A 16,542-nucleotide genomic window follows, 5' to 3' on the forward strand; every position below is an offset into this window, starting at 1 on the left:
CTCTCTCTCCATCCACACCTGTCCTCTCCCTCCCTCTCTCCATCCACACCTGTCCTCTACCTCTCTCTCCATCCACACCTGTCCTCCACCTCTCTATCTCCATCCACACCTGTCCTCTACCTCTCTCTCCATCCAGACCTGTCCTCCACCTCTCTCTCCATCCACACCTGTCCTCCACCTCTCTCTCCACCCAGACCTGTCCTCCACCTCTCTCTCCATCCACACCTGTCCTACACCTCTCTCTCCATCCAGACCTGTCCTCCACCTCCCTCTCCATTCACGCCCCCCCCTCTCTCTCTCTCTCTCTCTCTCTCTCTCTCTCTCTCTTGCTGTCTCCTGTCTGGTATGTTTTTTCGGTCAGTTTTCTCCTTGTTTAAACACCCATTTTCAAGCCATCATTAAATGATTGGGATCATGGGGAAGGAGAGGTGTTAGCAGGCCTCGGATCACCTTGAAAATTCAATTATATTCCATCGCACACACGGACACACACACAACACCCCTCGCTGTGTCTGTCTCCTATTCCGACTCTGGCGTGGGGTAATATAGCCCCGGTGGATCGATCTCCGGACGGACCTTATTGGATTTCTCCCAGTGTGTTCCGACACTCGCAAAAGGTCACCACTGGAACGAACGCCACCACTGCTTCGCCACTGAACAAGTTCCAACGCTTGTTTGGTGTGTGTGTGTGTGTGTGTGTGTGTGGGTGCGTGTGTGTGTGTGTGTGGGCCCGTGTGTTGTGTATGTAGCTGTGTGAACTCACGGGCCAGCCCTTGCCGTTGTGGTTGCGTGAGAATGGATAGAAGGCACCCAGCTGCATCCAGCGAAGACACATCTCATACTCAGCTCTGTTGAAGAAACCACAGATATCTGCTCCAGTCTGAGAGAGAGAGAGAGAGACAGAGATAGAGAGATAGAGAGAGAGAGGGAGAGAGAGATAGAGAGATAGAGAGAGGGAGAGACAGAGATAGAGAGATAGAGAGAGAGAGAGAGAGAGGGAGAGCCAGAGAGAGGTGCTTAAATGTAGTTTTATTGACAGTGTTGTTGAGAACATGAGCATAGGTCTGTGTGTGTCTGACTGCAGGTATGAGGATTATGCATCATGAGAAAATCTGAGACTTCTGTCTGCCTGGAGCCAGTTAAACAAACGCCTGTTGATCAAAGCCAGTCTGTCTTTGGTAAGAATGAAAAGAGAAAAAGACAAACATCAGATCGATAGCAGCGTCGCTCTGGGGAAGGCGGTGGCAGTAATACTTACATAAGGAATCCCAAACAAACTGAACTCCATCATTCCTGAGAAAGGAAGAGAGTGCAAATTAATACCTGCACATACACACAGACACACACAGACAAACACACACACACACACACACACGCATACACATACACACGCACATATACACACACACTGACACAGATGCATACATATAGACAGATCCGGACAAACAAACACACACACACACACACACACACACACACACACACACCTATGATGGACTTGTAGAGCTGATCCCAGCTTGCGTTGTTGTCTCCCAGCCAGTGTCCAGACCATCGACCGGAGGAGGGGTAGGTGGAGCGCGTCACCACGATGCCCCGCTGGCCGGTCACATTTAGCAGGGCACTGGACAGAAGAAGAGAGCAAATATATAAGAGCTTACACACACACGTACAAACACGCACACACACACACACAACCAAGACACAACCGTGTCAGGTGATACACATGAATATATACACTCTCTCACACGGTCACACACGCACGTACACACACGCACACACACACACAAACACGCGCACACATGCCACCATGCCAGGTGATACACATGAATATATATTCTACACACACACACGTCCCATCATGCTAGGTGATACACATTAATACTGTATATACCCCCCTCCCACACACGCACGCACACACACACACACACACACACACACACACACACACACACACACACTCACTCATAGGTGGGCTTGGCGTGGGACCATCCGTAGAGGTTGTGCACGTCGTAGTGTTTGACAGGAGTACCGTCACTCAGGAACTGTTCACTGTTCATACACAGAGTCTTGTGGTTCAGGCCAAGATGCTTTGACTCCAGAGCTGCAGAGATACAAACACACGCGCGCGCACACACACACACACCACATCACAGGCACACGCCAGAAATCAATTACGCTCAAGAAGGTAGTCTTTCATAGAATATTCCATAGCTATATCAGGTAAGGTGTGTGTGTGTGGTGTGTGTGTGTGTGTGTCTGTGTGCGTGTCCATGTGCGGGATTACGTGGCATGTAGGGAGGATTCTCATAGATGTCATTTCCCAGACACTTCTCTCCAACGGTGCCATGTACAAAGCTGGCCGGCTCGTTCATATCCTAAAGTATAACACACACACACACACACACACACACAAACACACACACACACACACACACACACACACACACACACACACACACACACACCATTATGGGATATGAAAAGTATGGGGTGTGAAAAGTGGTTGCTTGTTCAAAGCTTACTTACAATATGTATGATTGTATTTGTGTGTGTGTGTACATACATACATACATACATACAAACATACACACATACATATTGTAAGTAAGCTTTGAACAAGCAACCTACGTGGCACTTTTCACACCCCAAACACCATAAGCAACGTTTCAATATCTTACAGAGAGAGAGAGAGAGAAAGAGAGAGAGAGAGAGTGAGTGTGTATGTGTGTGTGTTCACTAATACACAGTGTCACTCACAATCCACAGTCCGTCAAACTTCATTGTGTTCCTGTAGAAGTCCTCGATCTCTCTGTGCCACCAGGCCGCTGTTCTGTTCCTGAAGAAGTCTGGGAAGGCAACGTAGGCCCTGTAGATCTGGGTTTGGACAGACGACAGCACGGCGTCAGCAAGCTGCTGTTATGTCGCACACCAGGGAGGAGCGTTATGTCAGGCAGGCTCAGTGATGTCCCTGTACGCAAGAAGCTACACCTCCAGTCATCAGTCTGTCAAGCTCCTGAAGTTTGCGGACGACACCACCCTCATCAGACTCATCTCTGAGGGCGACGAGTCCGCCTACAGATGGGAGATCGACCGGCTGCTGTCCTGGTGCAGCCAGAACAACCTGGAGCTCAACGCTCTCAAGACAGTGGAGATGATTGTAGACTTCCCCCCCAGACCCCCCCCCCCCCCCCTCTCACATCACACTGAATGACAGTGTCCACTGTTGACTCTTTTCGCTTCCTGGGCACGACTATCTCCCAGGACCTCAAGTGGGAGCTGAACATTAGCTCCCTCACCAAAAAAGCACAGCGGAGGATGTACTTCCTGAGGCAACTGAAGAAATTCAAAGGCAATGATGGTGCTCTTCTACACCTCCATCATCGAGTCCATCCTCACCTCCTGCATCACCATCTGGTTCACAGCCGCAACAGACAAGGACAAGGGTAGACTGCAGCGCATCATCCGCTCCACTGAGAGGGTGATCAGTGTTAGACTGCCCTCCCTACAGGACTTGCACGCCTCCAGGACCCTAAATCGTGGCCGACCCCTCCCATCCTGGTCACGGTCTCTTTGACCCACTATGACGAGGCTGTGGACCATCAGAACCGGATCCACACGCCACAAAAACAGGAAACCTCTTTCCCATGGCCATCACTCATTAACAAGGCTTGTGTCCTCCCATGAATCTTGAATGAGGAAGTCAGAAGTACCTTTACTTGAGTTTCCCAGTCGAGAGACTCATCCACTGTGACGTTTGGGTAATCAGGCCACACCTAGAGAGGAGAGAAACATTGTGAGTGCATTCCAACTCACACACACACATGCACACATGCACACACACACACACACACACACACACACACACACACACAGTCAGAGAGAGAGAAGTCAATGAGGTGAGAAGAAAATCTGGGTCTCACACAGAGAGATCCTTACTCTCTTTTTCCTTCAAACATTTCTGCTCTCTCTCTCTCTATCTATCTCGTGTTTCTCATCCAATCTGTCTCCCTCAAACTTGGAAATGATCAAGTTATGATTTGTACCCTGACTTCTCTCTCTCTCTCACTCACTCTCTCTCTCTCTCTCTCTCTCTCTCTCACACACACTCACTCTCTCTCTCTCTCTCTCTCTCATTCTCTCTCTCTAACAATGTATCTCTGTCCTCTTTCTCCGTCTCTACCTTCCCCCAGACGATGTCACTGCTGAGATCTCTGGGCCATTTGATGAAGACGTCGTCTGCGACACCCCGGTCGAATGCAGGGTACACCGTCTCGTTCCCTGAGATAGCAGGGTCCTGTAAGTAAACTCACACCCATGAGCATATGCACGCCTCTCAATTCTATACACAAACACACGCACACACACTCTCTCTCTCACATCTCATGCTGTCTCACCAGGTCAGGTTAAGGTCAGGGTTAGGGTTAATGTCTCACCAGTATGAAGATGAACCTCATGCCCTCTCCTCTCATGCGCTCCACCAGGTCAGGTAGACCCTGGAACTCCTTGTCCAAGACAAAATCCAGCTGACGTTCCATGTAGTCGATATCTGCATACTGCACATCCTGGGGTGCGGGGTCAGCGTTAGGGGTTAAAGTTCAGGGGTTAAATGTAGACTAAACTATATGGTGTCATAAAAGTATTGAGGGTTGTGACGAGTGTTTAGGGCTGTGGTGATGAGTGTTGAGGGTTGTGGTGAGTCTAGACGGTTGTGGGGAGTGTTAAGGGTTGTGGTGAGTGTTGAGGGCTGTGGTGGTGAGTGTTGAGGGTTGTGATGAGTGTTGAGGGTTGTGGTGAGTGTTGAGGGTTGTGGTTGGTGTTGAGGTATTATGTGGAGAGGGCTGTGATGAGTGTTGACGACTGTGGGCAGTGCTGAGGGTTGTGGGAAGTGTTGATGGCTGTAGTGAGTGGAGAGGGTTGTGGGGAGTGTTGAGGGCTGTGGTGAGTGTTGAGGGTTGTGGTGAGTCTAGAGAGTTGTGATGAGGATTGTGGTGAGTGTTGAGTGTTGTGGTTAGTGTTGAGGGTTATGTGGAGAGGGCTGTGATGAGTGGTGAGGGTTGTGGTGAGTGTTGAGGGTTGTGCCTAGTGTTGAGGGTTACAGTCATGCAAACTTAAATACTTTGCCGCATCTCATGGGGAGAGCAGCAATGACAGCAGCAGCAAAGTTTTAGACAACCATTTGGACCACTCCAGGCCACCTCCTTATTCAGTGTTACTGATAATAAAACAAAACATTCGCTTTCATAATCTGTGGGAATCAGTTCTAATTTTGACTGGAAAATATAGTTTTGAAGTGTAGAACCGAGAGCTAGATTTGTAGATGCAATCTATTGAAATGAGTCAGTTTGCAATGGCTCATATACGTAGCTAATAATCGACTTAATCCACTTAAACAATGTCTTGGCTATCATCTGTGTGTTACTGTCCAATTCAGATTGTATTTTAAAAGCATATAAACGTTGCGTATAAACATGATTCGGTCACTGGGATTGGTGAGGGTCCTATACACTCATTGATGTAGCCTACATGTATCTGACTGAATGCATGAAGGCATGGCCTTTCGGTCTCTGGGGCAGCGAGGATCTATAGATACACTGTAGGCTATGTAATTGAACAATCGTGTTTGATGGTTATTGTAACAGGCTATAGGTTAGGCTATCATGTTCATCAACCGTGGCTATGCCCGGTATAAAAAGTTCACAAAATTGTCGCAACTCTCGGTCTGAGGTACAGTAAATCACCCGTCATGATCAGAATCAGCATCCTTTTCATAACAAGACTAACAATGTGCAGAGAAAATTAAATTGCGAGGCTGCTAAACATGAACATGTTGGGATCTTCGAGGGAATGTTACAAGTCTGCTGTACTAACGGTTGTGCCACTTGTGCTGCCGTGTTTCATTTCATTTCAAGCCTTAATTTCACCTCAGGGATCCACTGAGGGAGACCCTCATTTTCGGTGGAGCCGAGTTCACAAGAATAAACATATACAGTTCAATATACAGACAAATAAATAGGATAAAACAATATACACATTACATAACATCAAGTAAAACAATTACACAAGGAAACAAAATGGTACTCAGCCATGTCCTTAAAAAGTTGATAGGATGGGAAAGAGTATAACTTAAAAGTGTTCTGTAGTAGGTTCCAGGCATGCAGAGCATCAAATGAAAAGGCAGTTTTGCCAAGCTCTGTCCTAGTACAAGGAACCTCAAGAACAAGCCAAGCGTTAGAGCGAGTAGGGTAGGGATTGACATACTGGGTTAACAACCTGGAGATGTAAGGAGGCAGTTTACCTATAAGTGCTTTAAAGATATATGACAACCAGTGGGTATTTCGCCTCATTTCAAGGGATGACCAACCAACCATGTCATATAAAAGGCAGTGGTGAGTATTATAACTCGCACCTGTAATAAATCTGGGTATAAGGGTGGAGTGATAAACTGAATCAAGTGGCCTTAACGTTGAAGATGCTATTAATGCTGATAAATCACATCACCATAATCTAAAACAGATAAGAATGTTGCTTCCACAATTATTTTTCTACTAAACATGGGAAAGCATGATTTGTTTTTGTACAAGAAGCCAATCTTCTGACGCAGCTTACTGGCAAGGTTATGTACATGATATTTAAAACTGAGTTTATGATCAATCCGTATGCCAAGATTTTTGTACTCTGAGACTCTCGCAATGCCAGAGCCTTTTAATGTTTTTAAACAAAGACTGTCCAGATCTTTGGTATTCGTAAATAACATGAATTTAGTCTTACTTGCATTTAGCACTAGTTTAAGATCGAAGAGTGCTTATTGTAGCGCATTAAAAGCAGTCTGCAGTCTATCAGTAGCCAGTTGTACAGAATCTGCTACACAGTAGACGAGCATATCGTCAGCATAAAAATGGACATGGCAGTTATTTAATGCAGAGGCAATGTCATTTATGTACAGAGTAAAAAGGACTGGACCCAAAATCGAACCTTGCGGTACACCTTTTGACATGGGTAACAGCTCAGATTTAAAATGTCCTGCTTTCACACACTGCCATCTCTCACATAGATAGTTATGAAAGAAATTACAGGCAATATTATCCAAACCAATATTACCAAGCGTTTGAAGGAGTAAGTGAGGGTCTACTGTGTCAAAAGCCTTAGAGAGATCTAGGCAGCACAATGCTTCTTCCTATCTAAGGCATTTAAGGTGACCGCAGTGATTGTACTATGATTCAATCTAAAACCAGATTGATGAGGACTAAGAATTGAGTTACACAAGAGGTAGGACTTACATTACATTACATTACAGTCATTTAGCAGACGCTTTTATCCAAAGCGACTAACAATAATTGCATTTAACGTAGGAAGAGCCAATGTACTACTACTTGCCAGAACTCACAAGTGCATCTTCTTTCTAAAACAAACAAGTGACTAAGAGCATAATCTAGTGCTGAAGGCAAAGTGCAAGAATCACAATCTAAAGTACAGTGCAATATAATATAATAAGTGCTTAGGTGGGAGGATTGTTGTAGTACTTCTTGAAGAGATGAGTTTTGAGGTGAGCATGGACTAATTTTTCTAAAATTTTAGCCAAAAAGGGAAGCTTGGAAATTGGATGATAATTATTTATCTCTTCAGTGGTGCCTCCTTTATGTAAAGGGGCCTTGGGTAAGCTACCTGAGGCAAGGCAGAGATTACAAATATAAGTTAGGTGCTCAATAATGGATGGAGCTGCCAATTTGATCAAATACGAATCTAGATTATCCTCTCCAATCGGACATCTAGCATTTGTGGCTTGCATGGCATCCAGAACATCAGTAGGCGAGAGGGGTCGGAAGGTGAAAGAGGAAGTACAACTCATTCTGTTTAAGCACATATTAAGAGCAATAGGAGGATGAGAGTATGTTTTCTCAAATAAGAGGCCAGCACCAAGGCTCCGAACCGGTTCAAGGAACGGAAACGAAAACCGAAAACGAACGGTATTTTACGAGGAACAGAAACAGGAACGAAAATGAAATGGTCTTTAATTGTTCCAGAACAGAAACGTTAATTTGAAATCTTTAAAACCGGTAACGTTATTTTTTCGTTCTTTGTAGAAGGCCTATATAACTTAATTTTTTTTTTTAAAAAGAAGAAAGCTGAGCCTTTTATGGCCGAATAGGCTAAATTAAATTTATAAAATTTGTAGCCTACATCTTGTCCTGTTTTTGTAATGTAGCCTAGGCCCCTAAATCTGTTATTTCACAGTCAGGATCTTAAATGCTTGCTTAGCGAAATGAAGAGATTTAGATATTACAACAACACACCATAGCCTAGTTCAGACTCGATGTTTCTCAAACTCTGCAAGCTAAGATGCATGACTATTCTTGATGTTTCCCAACCACTCAGCGGCAGCCAATTTGCACGCGTTGCGCGGCTGTCACACACTCTCCTTTGTTTGCCAGTGCAAAACAGTAGTTCAGCCTGTCCTTACAGCTTATTACTTAGCAAGGATATCAATGTGATTTATTTTGTTTAATTGAATAAGAGTAGGCTAGCCTATAGCCTGTAATGTTTCAGTAGGCTAAAACTAGATTTCACATAAAGACCGCGGATGTCAGAGTGGGCAATAACGTTCGAAGGCAAATTTATTCCAACATTGGTCCACAAAGAATGATGCAAATAATAAAGTGAAAGAAATAATAGCCTACTGTGCAAATATATTGTTTTATATGGACCTGCGTGTCTGCAATAAAGTTCCTCTATCTTTATAACCAACATTCAGCGGAAGCCAATTTTCACTCGTTGCGCATCTCGCTCCAAGTATGGTTTGGCTATTTAAAACACGGAGTACTTTGTGACAGTTGCTTGGATGTATACTAGTATCTATACTAGGATGCATAAACCTATGTTTTGCGAATTTAATGGTCTGCCTCCTTCAGAGTTCTACTCGGCAATTAGGCTGTGAAAGCGAGCGCGCCTCTTGGAATCTAGTCATAGCCTATTGTTGCACAGATTTCCGTCACGTCTTGACTTTCACAAACCAAATGATTAGGCTACATTAATTAATATGAGCACACTTTAGTGACAATTTGCCGTGCAACCCTGATCATTGAATAGCATAAGTTAAATTACTATAATATTAAAGACCGCGGATGGCAGACGATAGGCTACGTACGTATTAGGCGTATAGGCGCCAAATCCGGAGCTCCATACAAAAGGAACGCAGCATAAACAATAGGGATTGCGCAGATGAATGAATGAGGTGACTAATTATTTATAAATAACATTAAACGAAATACAAACAAACAATAGGCCTACAGGCGCAGAATAAAATAGCTTGCAGCAACAGTACAAGAAAATATTTTAAAAAGAATGATGAGCTATGATGATGACTTAAGATAGACCTGTGCATAGTTTACGGTGTGGATTAAGGGCATAGGAATAGGACTAATGTTGCGTATTTCTTGTAAAATAATCAACAAGGCTACACTACAGCACACATCACCAAGGCTAATGTTGTTGGCAATAAGACCACCACAACCCTAGACTTGTTGATTAGGTTATAGCCTACCTTACAAGAAATACTGTAGCCTATAGTCTTAATAGGCTAACACCCCCGGAACGGTGAACGGAACGTTATTTTTCGTTCTTAACCGGTTCAGGAACGCTATGTTTGTGGCGGAACACGAGAACGGAAACGTTAAATATGCTGGTTCTGCTCGGAGCGAACCGATTGAAAAATAATTTCGTTTTCAAGCCCTGGCCAGCACTAATGAAATGCTCATTAAGGTTGAACAAATGTCTTTTTGATCAGAAATTGTACAATAATTTAATTTAATCTGAGAGGAAGTGAGGCACTACTGTAGATTTACCATTGATGGTGTTCACTGCTTTCCAGAACTTGGTTGGATTAATAATCAATCAATCAATAATTCAGATAATAATTAGACTTGGCCCTTCTCACAGCTGCAGTGCATATATTTCGGGTGAGTCTAAAGGAGAGCCACTGACTGGAATCACCAGATTTCCTAGCTAGAGCCCAGGCTGAGTTTCTCTGATTAAACTGAGCGGACAGCTCTGGGGTAAACCAGGGAGTTACTCTATCTTTAATTCTAGTCTTTCTGGGTGGAGCATGAACATTAACGACAGAGTTGAAAGTTTCAGAAAAGTCCAGGGCCAACTGAGCATCAATGAACTTAGATGTAGAACTGATGTCACTAGCACCAATATCTACCAAGAAGGATTGTTCTTTGAAATGTTTAAGATTTCTTCTCATGACTACATGAGATTTGCACTTTTGTACGAGTGCTTCGGATACAGGCAGTGGGACAATGGTCACTGAAACCCAATTCAAATGCATCTGTCTGTAAAGATATTGCTATTATTATTGCTATTACTATGTACGCAGATGACACTGTGGTATTCGCATACCGGAAAAATGCAATAGAAGTCGCCACAAAACTAACCAAGGAGATGGAAAATGTTGCTAAATGGCTAAAGCGATGTCACTGAAGCTAATTTTCATCCGTAGCATGAGACTTTTAGCTAGCATAGCTGCAGCCTAGCTGCAAGCCTAGCTCTCTGCCTAGCGCACGTGTGACAAAAAAAATCAATACCTGCTCCGACCTCCTAGAGCGAGAGAACTGTTAACCGTGAGACAATTATCTCTTCTGATAATTTGGAATAGCAAAAATGCTTCAATAGGCCTGGGTTAATTAATGATAATAATAATAATAATAATAATAATAAGCTTTTCAAGTTCTTCTGATTATCTCACAGTTTGCAACAACATAGGCATAATTTATTGATTTCTCCCCACACAGACAAACAGATGCCAGCACAATCCCAAACCACCCAGTCGAGGCAGCCTTCCCTTCCAGCTGTGTTTGAAAGCTACAGGAAATATGATAAAGACTCAAAATATGCAAAAAGACTGAACAGAGCACTAAAGAAGGCCAACAATTTAAAGTTCCATGTTCTGTCATCTATTATTCCATTACTTTTCCTTATGTTTTAGATTTTCACCGTGGTATCGTTTCGGTATCGGTATCGAGAATTTTTGGGCAGGTATCGTATCAAAGTCATAATTTTGTTATTATGACAACACTAGAGCCAACCCAGAGACCCGGACACACTGCCCTCCACATTTCACCCTGACATCCCCATTCCCGACATGGAACCACGTTTCATCAAGAAACTCATGGCAGACAGCCAGGGTCGTCCAGACCGCTACGGGTGCCTTGTTTTCAAAGCCTCGGTACCCCCTGTGATTTCCCGGGACTGGGAAATGCCAACGTACTGGGATGAGTTGAGGTTACTGCTGTAGCTAATCCAAAAAAGCAGTTTGCAATTCAGACCGGTTAAACTGAGAAATGTAGCCTATATTAGGCTATAAGCAACAGCAACCACATTGACAGAGAAGCCTAGTAGCTTACTACACTGCAGCAGTGCTCTACTGCCCCTCGTGGTTGCGGGTTGTATTATTATTTTACCGCTGCTGCCACTGTCGTTGTTGCTCTCACCACGAGGTGCGGGATAGTATTTAAGTTTGCATGACTATGTGGAGAGGGTTGTGGTGAGTGGAGGGTTGTGGTGAGTGCTGAGGGTTGTCGTGAGTGTTGAGGCTTGTAGTGGGTGTTGAGGGTTGTGTTGAGTGGAGAGGGCTGTGGTATTTTGGGAGAGCTTACGTAGGGTATGCCCGCCGCCCTCATGTCCCTGTAGAGATCTGCAATCTCTGAGTCATTGGCGTATCCATAGCGACAGAGCTGGAACCCAAGGGACCAATAGGCAGGGAGCATGGGACGTCCAATCAACTAGAAAGAATAACATAAGATAAGAAAGAAGAAAGTTTTGTAGAGGGGAATGGGATGGCTGTAAAATGTGTGTGTGTGTGTGTGTCCGTGTGTGTGTGTTTTCGCCTGAGGTTCCATGTGTGTATGCAGTGTATTTGTCAATGTGACTGTGTGTGTGTGTTTGTCTAAATCTTAGTACCTGTGTGTGTGTGTTTAGATTGGCTAGATGAGGAGGCAATGATGCGAGGAACTCCCAGCTGCTATAGTCCATCAACAAAGGCCTAAAGCCAGACAAAACACACACGTGCGCACACACGCGCATACGCATGCACGCGCACACCCACACACCCACACACACACACAGATTCAATCTCACAACAAAACACACAGTCATGCACACGCTTGAACAGACACAAACACACACACACACACACACACACACACAAACACACACACAATAACTCACACTAGTGTACTCCTGCACCACCAGTTCTGGGGTGGGTCCCAGGACCATGTAGAAGTCCAAGATGCCACCGATGGTCCGGTATGTTAGAGCTGGAGTGGGCTGGAAGGTCACATCTACACTCACGCATGCACGCACGCACATACACATGCACACAAGTCCCGTAGAGCATGGGTTCCCAAACTCCATCATTGTGGGCCTCCCCTCTGAAAACAGTGACACACCCGTGCCCCCCCCAACCCCCTAAATTTGTCCATTCTGCAAGGCAGCGTTAGCTAGCCCATAATGTTACACATCTAAATTAGCTCGGTGGCACCTGTTGCTAGTTAACGTTATGACGTTTTCGCACAATACATTCATGCCTGCGGGGCGAGGATCTCTCTGCACTGTCCAAAAATTTAGTAGACATCTCTCCATTTATTTATTACGATTTTCTGACCTTTAAAATCACATTTCATTCATAAAAACCATAGAAAATTCAAAAATAAAAAATGTTTTCCTTTTTTTTTTCTTCTAACCATCCCTCTGCGCCTCCTCTGAATTTCTTTGGGGCCCCCCAGGGGAGGCCCGCCTCACAGTTTGGGAATGCCTGCCGTAGAGCATCAATATAATGTATGTGTTATTTATTTTACTTTCATTCATGTTTGTTTTTTTCTGGGTGGGCAGGTAGGTACAGAAGGTAGGTCCTTTATTAATCCCTGGGGGTGAAATTGCACTGTTACAACCAACCGATCTCCCCCATCTGCATATAAATAACACACTTTTACACCGTGCATATTATAGGCCAAATTGCAATTCTGCGTGTAATGCTGTCTTCTCACCGGGCCAGTTCGCCCCAATCTCGCCGTGGGATCCAATGGGTTGCGAATCCGCCGCAGAAAGTTAAAAAAAATCAACCTTTTGCGAATGTCGCTGCGCGGCGAATCCTGGCCGCCTTCGCCTGATTCGCGCCGCCCGCCGCCCAGTTAGCGCAAATTGTATTGACTTTCTATGTAAACTCGCCGTGCAGCCGGAAAAATTTGCGCCCGGTGTCAACACAGCATTATACATACGCTGAAACTGCGTGGAGGCAGCACGCGTGCCTGCGCAGTGGTATTGCGATATGCGGAGCACGCCCCCTAAGCGTCGTCCGTAGCTCGATTCCTGGGTCGTTTCGTATATTAGCCTGATCCTGGTGTCCACGTCTAACCCGTGTTGACGTGGATGGTGCTTGTGTACACTGAATAGCGAGCTAGCTCTTCATATTAGCTAGCTTCCGAGCTACTGTTTGCATTAGCTAGCTAGTGTCCTAGCATTAGCTAGCGTTAGCTAACTAGCTAGCTTGTATTATAATGCTAGCAAACGCTAGGATGCTAGCTAGTTAATGCGAACAATAGCTATAAGAACAGTAGGAGCTAACAGCAACAATAGTTCTAGTCTAGTCTAAAGCTAGTTCGCTAGCTTTGCTAGTAGTGTTGTTTGCTAGTTGCTAGTAAAATGGTGTTGTTGTTTGCTAGTTTTACTGTCGGTGTTGTCTCACCAAAGTTGGCCACCCAACCCACCCTCAAAAGTGCTCGCAAATTTGTACCCCTCTTGTATCATGTGTTCCAAGATGAACAACCAACCACAAACTCGGATTTCCTTCGGCATTTAACCTGCGACCTTCGGCATGGGAGGCGGACAACCTATCCACTACACCACAGAGGATCTGGAAAATGTGTGGTGTCATAGTGTTTTTGCTTTGATGTTCCGGGACCACTGCCTCTTGTGGTAGCAACATAGAACTGCAGGTCAACAACACAACGGAGGGAGGGAGGGAGGGAGTGACAACCAGACTATTGCTATCTTTGGTGCGCTGGCTTACAGCCACACACAAAAAGAGAGAGAAAGAGGGGTACAGAGAGAGTGCAGACAAGTGCACATTCCCTGAAGGAGGACTTGTTGTGGTGGAGAGGGCCTACATGGCTGCGAACCTCTGATAAGGAGACATACATGAAAGAACACCTTCAGAGCGCAATGGAAGTAGAGGACATTGAGGACTTTGTGATTCAAACCCAATGTCAAAACCAACTCCAATAATGGAACTGAAGCAATTCAGAAAACTTGGAAAAGCTTTACGTGTGACCGCTTGGATACTGCATTTTACGCACAAGGCAAGGAATCAAGACAAGTGAACGGGGGCACTATGCAGTGATGAAATCCAGTCCGTAGAGAGGTACTGGGTCAAGGTTTCGCAAGAGGAGAGCTTTCAGAATGAAGTACACAACTTACTGGATGGAAAAGAACTGGATCGAAACTCAAAGTTGTTAAGCCTGAAACTCTTCTTGGATGAGTCAGGGCTTTTGCGTGTCGGAGGAAGACTCCAAGAGACCTACTGGGCCGACGCGCAAAAGCACCCTTGCATATTATCCGGTTCCAACGTATTCTCTCAACTAGTCCTAAAAAGAGCGCACAATGAAGTATTGCACTCCGGGTTACAAGACACTTTAACACAAGTGAGAGGAACTTACTGGATAACAAAAGGCTGGCAATTGACAAAAAAGATGATAAGACGGTGTCTTACCTGCCATAGAAATCAAGTCCGGGGAGGACGACAGTGCACAGTACCAAAACCCACTCCTTTCCTTTTCCTTTAACCCACTAAATGATGAACCTTAGTCACGTTCATCGGGCGTAGTTTGTTGAAACTTTCTATCCTGCATGTCATTTGCTTTGGGTTACTATAGCCTACACTTAGTAGATATTAGCCTATATAATGTTGTTGTTTTCGTTATAGGCCCGAGCGCATTCCCGTATAGGCCGAGCGCATTCCAGATCCACACGCTTTTGTGGACCATTATTGACTCGCTAATTGTAGTGGCACGCACCTGGACTTAATTTGTATATTATATCTAATTTTCATTGGGGTTTGTGTTGAGAACTGACATGGTATGACGCCTCTGGTTTTTGTTGAAAAGGAAAGTAAATAAAAGACAGAAAATTTGGATTACGGACTCCTGACACTTTATTTCTGTGTCAACAGAGAGAGAGAGAGAGAGAGACAGAGAGAGAGAAAATGGGGTAAACTGCAATAGAATTGCCACTTATTGTGCAAATCTCAAAATGAAATGTTAGAAGGACAATATTCTCTCTGTATCATCTGTCTCTGTGGGTGATATGTGTGTTTTTTTGTGTGTGTCTGTGTGTGCATGCGTGTGTGTGTGTGTGTATTTAGGAATATAGCAAGGTGCTGAATGCGTGTGTCACAGGGTTATAATAGTTTTTATTTTTATATCGTTTTTTGTGTTCAATTTCAGTTTAGTTTTAATTAGTTTTTAAAGCAGATTTGCTAGTTTAGTTTAGTTTTTATTTTTTGATAATACTTAGTTTTAGTTTAGTTTTTATTAGTTTCAGTATTAATTTTAGTTTTTTTTTTTCTGTGCTAGCCTCGTGAGACCTTCCTGATCTCGTGAGTTCATGTTGTTTCACTCTGTGCAAAACAAACCATCTGGCGAACGTCAGATTACTTCTGCTCAGGGGCACAGCTAAATAAATAATGGAGGATAGATTTAATATCCACCCAAAATACTAGGCTTATGTATGAAATGAAAAAGACTAAAACTAAGGACATTTTCTCTACAATTTTTGTTTATTTTAGTTAGTTTTGTAAACACACAATACAGTTTTAGTTAGTTATCGTTTTTTTGTAAACCCTAGTTTTTATTTTTATTTCAGTTAACTAAAATGTTTTTTCACACCTAGTTTTCGTTTTTTTGTTAGTTTTCGTTAACTATAATAACCTTGGTGTGTCATACTGTTCAAGGACGAAGGAGCTGTTGTAAAGTGTTTTCCTGGGCCTGAGATTTCAGATACTGAAAGACAGGTTCCAATTGTGCAGTCTGAACACAAACGTTGTTCTTGTAGGGGTTACCACTACCCGGCTATGTCAGTCAGAGGTTCTTCAAGAGCACTGCCATACTCTTTTTACACACATTACAAGCCTGTGGAAGAGCTATTGTAGTATCTGGCCCACAAAAGGGGGTGAAATGTAAAGTTGTCTTTGGCATCTGAACAAGTGGATAATGAATGTGTGCAAAGAGAAACAGATTGCTTTTGTGGATAATTGGAGCACATTTTTGGAAGAAGTCAAGGTTTTATAAATGGTACGGCCTCCATGTTAATTGGAAGGGTGCTTGTCACAAAACATGCAGATAATGTTGAATCGCAGCCAGACTATAGGCTAGGACAACTCTCCCCAAGAATTAGTTTCTGTACAATATACTGATAGCGTATCTGGTTTGTATGTGGGTTGGCAAGTCAGAGGGAGCACGTTTGAATCAAGTGTGGGTGAACAGGTTCTTC

General features: G+C 44.1%; 1 protein-coding gene across 2 annotated transcripts in view; it reads right to left on the reverse strand.

The window, feature by feature from the left end:
- si (sucrase-isomaltase) overlaps positions 1–16,542 on the reverse strand; it is a 105,957-nt gene that overhangs the window by 20,075 nt on the left and 69,340 nt on the right. For both annotated transcript variants that reach the window (XM_084442477.1, XM_084442478.1), the window contains exons 30-40: positions 12,226–12,338; positions 11,655–11,780; positions 4,434–4,562; positions 4,181–4,294; positions 3,711–3,773; positions 2,758–2,874; positions 2,285–2,375; positions 1,963–2,101; positions 1,488–1,621; positions 1,259–1,293; positions 764–880 (exon numbers count right to left, since the gene is read on the reverse strand). In XM_084442477.1, the coding sequence (XP_084298603.1) occupies positions 764–880; positions 1,259–1,293; positions 1,488–1,621; positions 1,963–2,101; positions 2,285–2,375; positions 2,758–2,874; positions 3,711–3,773; positions 4,181–4,294; positions 4,434–4,562; positions 11,655–11,780; positions 12,226–12,338 (1,178 nt within the window). The remainder of the gene's footprint in view (positions 1–763; positions 881–1,258; positions 1,294–1,487; positions 1,622–1,962; positions 2,102–2,284; positions 2,376–2,757; positions 2,875–3,710; positions 3,774–4,180; positions 4,295–4,433; positions 4,563–11,654; positions 11,781–12,225; positions 12,339–16,542) is intronic.

The sequence above is a fragment of the Borostomias antarcticus genome (assembly GCF_949987555.1).
Source record: "Borostomias antarcticus genome assembly, chromosome: 1".
Classification (NCBI taxonomy): Eukaryota; Metazoa; Chordata; class Actinopteri; order Stomiiformes; family Stomiidae; genus Borostomias; species Borostomias antarcticus.